The sequence below is a fragment of the Gymnoscopelus microlampas genome, assembly GCF_963454915.1.
Source record: "Gymnoscopelus microlampas genome assembly, chromosome: 20".
Lineage (NCBI taxonomy): Eukaryota > Metazoa > Chordata > Actinopteri > Myctophiformes > Myctophidae > Gymnoscopelus > Gymnoscopelus microlampas.
The window spans coordinates 6,259,220-6,264,219 of record NC_139957.1 but is presented as its reverse complement, the minus strand read 5'-3'; the positions used below and the strand labels follow the sequence as shown (position 1 = coordinate 6,264,219).

The window sequence follows — 5,000 nt, the reverse complement described above, 5'->3', positions numbered from 1 at the left end:
TGCTATTTTCTGCTATTTTGTCCAATTTTTACTTTTGGTACTTTAAGTACATTTTGATACCAATACTTTTGTACTTTTACTCAAGTACATTTTGAATTCCGGACTTTTACTTGTAATAGAGTACTTCTACATTGCAGCATTGATACCTTTACTTAAGTGGAACATTTGAGTACTTTTTGTACGACAGTCCAACCACCGAAATTTAGCACCTGCGAAACTGTCAAGTTGAATCTCAAATTTGGAATCTCGAATATTCTACCCTTCGCCGTCGTGTGGTCTCTCCCTGTTTCTTAACCATTTCCTTTGCAACCCGTTCACCCCATCTCATTCTCGCCTCATCCACTCCCGCCCCCCCCCACCCCCTCCCCTCCCCATTTCCGCTCTCCTCTCTTCACCTCACCTCTCGTGTCTCTCCTGCCCTGCTCCACTTCTGTCTCTGTTTACCACCACAGAGGCCTATGTATTTGTGTGCATGCTTAAGACTATGTGTTCTTTAGTGTGTGTGTGTGTGTGTGTGTGTGTGTGTGTGTGCGCGCGCGCGTGTGCGTGTGCATGTGTGTGTGTGTGCGTGCCTTGCACATACCTATCACTGGCCGTGCGGGTGACAACTCACCTACAGCTTCCTGTGATAGCATCACAGTTTACATGGGGCCCTATCTCTGCATCGTGCTTCCTGCACTCTTGAACCTGGGCTGGTGGCGCAGCAGCACAATGCGCTGCTGCTGCTGCCTGAAGCCAGCGCTCACCGGCATGCAGGCACACAGCATGGCCCACAGCTAGCTAGCTAGCTAGCTAGGGGTGCTAGCTGGCTGCTGCTGCCGCGCTAAGCATTCCATAAAAACACAGCTTGCACAGTTAGCAAAACTCAGAAGCACAGGAGGCTTAAGAAAGAAAGAAAGAAAGAAAGAAAGAAAGAAGGGATAGAAAATGCATAAAAGTAAGGAAGGGATAAGGAAGAACAAAAATGCACAGCAAAACACACTGCAAACAAAACAATAAGAGAATGAATGAATGGAACTAATGCAAACAACAACTAAAAGCCCAGGAAGCACTACAGCTCTACAGGAGTGGGGGGGTTTTGTCACCAGGGGAGGGTGTGCAGGGCGAGCGGGGAGGGGGAGGGGGCGGCGGCAGAGCTGAGTTGTCAAACAGCACAGGAAAAGGGATCGGCGTGGGGGGCGTGGCTGACAGCGTCCCACACCTCCCAGGTGGACGCGTTTTCTTTTGTCTACGGGGGGGGGGGGGGGGCTCTTCCTCCTCCTGGCAGCCTGCTGCTCCCGCGACCCGGGAGAGAGACTCGACGCGCCGACGGAGCGCGAGGGGAAGAAGGGGGACGGATCACAAAGACGCGATTGTGGTAGAGGCGCGTGCCGTGCGGCGGTGAGGGATGGTGTTTCAAAATGGACGCCGGGGCAAGGGGGGTGACGGGGAGAGAGTGAGTTTTAGAGCTGCGCGGTCGTGGCCACGACCGGGCTTCACGACCATGTAGGCTGCGGATCCTCAAGCCTCGGTGCACAAATAGCTCATCCCTCTTCCATCCCTCCCTTCTCTCTCTCTCTCTCTCTCTCTCCTTCCCTTTCGGCCTGCATTTCCCCTTAGCCGATCAACTTTCCCATGCACTCCTTCTCTGCATGTATCTCTTTCCTTAACACCTTTTGTCAGGTCGGTTCGGAGGTCTCCTCTTATTTCCCTTTTATTGTCTCTCTCTCTCTATCTCTCTCCCTGTCCTTCTCTCGCTCTCTCACTCACACATGTACTGGTATTACTATGCATGTGAGGACATCAACGCAATAGTGTCCTGTAATTACTGTATATTATAGTGCCATTGTTTACCAAAAATCAGCAGATCTACAAGCTCACAATGTGTCATGCTGTGATGCGTTGTGGTCATATAGATTGGCTATTTTTGGTGTGCAACACCGTTTAAATCAGGCATACGGTAACTCCAATCCCAACCCCTAAATATAACATCTAAATGCTTAATCCTAACCCCAACCCCAAACTGAATCATGTTTTGCCTAACTTTAAAACTATTTAAAATAGTTTATATATAACATTATCGTCCTCAACATTGTCCTTTTTCTCAAATTCTGCTATACTTGTGGGGTCATTTGGCCCTGCACAAGCATAGTAGCACAAGTATGCACACGCACATGCACACATGCACACACACACCCACACACGCGCGCGCGCACGCACGCACGCACGCACGCACGCACACAGAATTAATGGCACTGACTTTTCAGCTATGTCTCAGCCCAATGCATGCAGATTCATCAAAATGTCCGCCTCGTGGTTGAGTGTGAGTGTGTGTGTGTGTGTGTGTGTGTATGTGTGTGTGTGGGCTAAAAGGGCTTTGTGCCAGGTGCGTGGCAACAGTGGCAGTCGAAAAGGAAGGTTTTCAGCTCGGGCGCGCACATTTTGTTCTGATCAGATTAAGAATCCCCCCCCCCCCTCTCCATGCATAAACAACTGAAAGGCCATACATACAAGTCTGAGATGGGGGACTTTTGCAAACAACCGAAACATCACAGACGTTCCTTTCTGTGCAGCTCAGAGGTTTTGCTGCCGTTGTTCAGCAAAATAGAAATACAAAAAATGAATGTTTTAGCTGTGATGGATTGGCAGAAAGTCCCATGGGATCAAACTGTCCGGTGTCGAGGTCATACTACAGACTGTGGTACGGTTGCAATGCTCTATAAAATATGTTTTGAGAGATTTGTTGTTGAGGGAAAACAGGAGTGGCCCTAGTAGCCTATAGACTCCGGTCAATGAGGCGTACAATACATCCGTATTGTAGGGAAAGCTTTCCCCACAATAACAGCAAACAGAAAAGACACTAGTACAGAGCCCTGAGGGACTCCGGTCAACCATACAGGGTTTAAGTGGTTAAAAAACAAATCCACACGATCGCAAGCGATTACCTGACCTGGGTTCGTACAGTACGTCCAAACTCACACCATCTCTCTCTCTCTCTCCTTCCAGCGGAGGCCGAGCATGCGGACGGCGGCGGAGGAGGCGTGCTCTCCGACCCCCTCCCGCCCCCCCATAACCACCAGCACCACCACCACAACAACAACCACCACCAACAACAACAACAACAACAACAGCAACAGCACCACCAGCAGCAGCACCACCCGCTCACCCTGCCCCTGCCCCTCCCGCTGCCGCTCCCCAACAGCCACCACCACCCGCCCCACAGCCACCCCCACCTCCACCACCACCACCACCACCACCCCCACCCGGGGCTGGGCCTGCCCCCCCACACCCTGCACCCCGGGCTGGACCCGGCGGCGCTGGCCGACGGCGTCCTGCACCAGCTGCGGCACGAGCTGGACCTGCTGACGTGCGGCCAGTGCCAGGCCACCTTCCCCCTGGCCGACATCCTCCTCTTCATCGAGCACAAGAAGAAGCAGTGCCAGGCGCCCGTGCTGGCCAACGGCTGCTACGACAAGATGGCCGACCGGGGAGGGGGAGGGGGCGGGCGGGCGGGGAGCCCCACGCCGACGCCACAGCAGCACCACCGGGCCAACGGCGGCAATAGCGGCGTCGCGTCGTCGCAGCCCCTCCACCTCCGCGGCGAGCTGAGGAAGGTGGTGGAGCCCGTCGAGGTGGGCATCCAGGTGACGCCCGGGGAGGACGAGGGGGAGGCGTCCGGCGGAGGCGGAGGTGGAGTTGGGTCGCGAGCAGGTGGAGGCGACGGAGGGGAGAGGGGAGGCAGGACGCCCATCAAAGGAATTTTCCCCAAGCTGGAGAACGCGTCGGCAGGTAAGAGGGTTGGACACGCATGCGCACACACACACACGCACACGCACACGCACACACACACACACACACACGCATTGCCTCTTCAAAAGGTGGCTTCTGTGGAGACTCCTGTTGAGATTCAGCTTAGCCTTGCCTCTTCAGAGACAGAGAGAGAGACAGAGAGAGAGAGAGAGAGAGAGAGAGAGAGCGGGAGATTTCATTAGGAGGAGAGGAGCGGACGAGCAAGAGGAGAGAGACAGCCACATTACCCACTCAAAGCCCCTCGAACCCCCTCAAGGACTCGGCTAGTTGAAACAAATTGTGCAAAACGTGACAGAGAGACTCGCCCTGACTTTTCACGCAGAAATCCAGTCTAAGCCATCTGCTTAAAAAGGTGAAAAGCTCATTAAAATTCAAATAAGCGAGAAGCGAGCGAGCAAAGGAGAGAGAGAGAGAGAGAGAGAGAGAGAGAGAGAGAGAGAGAGAGAGAGAGAGAGAGAGAGAGAGAGAGAGAGAGAGAGAGAGAGAGAGAGAAAACAAGAGAAAGAGGGATTAAAAGGGAGACTAGTTTTCTCCCCCTATTCATCGGGGTAAAGAGGCAGTTAAGAGCCAGAGACCAGCTGCAGGCGCAAAACGGCGAGCAGTTATCTCTCACCACGCCGCAGTCAAGTAAGTCGCTCCACTACTAAGCCAGAAGGAGAGCTTGTGCTTTAATACCCCCCCCCCCCAAAAAAAAACATAAAGAGAATGGGGTCGACAGAGGGACACGGCGGACGGAAGATGTCAGTTGTGCCCGCTCCCTTGTTTCTTTTGTAGAAACGAATAAACGTCCGTGATGCCGGCGAGTGACACAATGCAGCCCAGGTATTCAAATGCACCGTTCCCCAAAGAACCAGGAAGTGGAGACATTACCCCACAGGTCAATATTCTACCTGGTTAGGCTACTTCCTGATTGTGGCAGGTAGACATTGCTATTTGAGAGAGTTGTGTCGAGGATTCAACACACTTCTCCAATTGTATGTGTACGTGTATCCATTTGTAACTCTGAGAGTGTACACATGCTTTTAATGTGAACACATGGGGAGTGACTTTTAATGTGTTAAATTAACTGAGTATTAAACTGTGAAGCAGTGGAAATTCAAGATTAGTACTACGCGCAGGAGGTTCATCTTGCACTCCTTGCTGACATTATAACTTACTGCTACTGTAACAATACAATGTCCAAGGAGAAACATAGTTTTACTCTTACGTAC

The 5,000-nt window shown here is 52.2% G+C and overlaps 1 protein-coding gene across 3 annotated transcripts in view; it reads left to right on the top strand.

The window, feature by feature from the left end:
- bcl11ba (BCL11 transcription factor B a) overlaps positions 1-5,000 on the top strand; it is an 82,367-nt gene that overhangs the window by 21,765 nt on the left and 55,602 nt on the right. For all 3 annotated transcript variants that reach the window (XM_084045630.1, XM_084045631.1, XM_084045629.1), the window contains exon 2: positions 2,986-3,768. In XM_084045630.1, the coding sequence (XP_083901756.1) occupies positions 2,986-3,768 (783 nt within the window). The remainder of the gene's footprint in view (positions 1-2,985; positions 3,769-5,000) is intronic.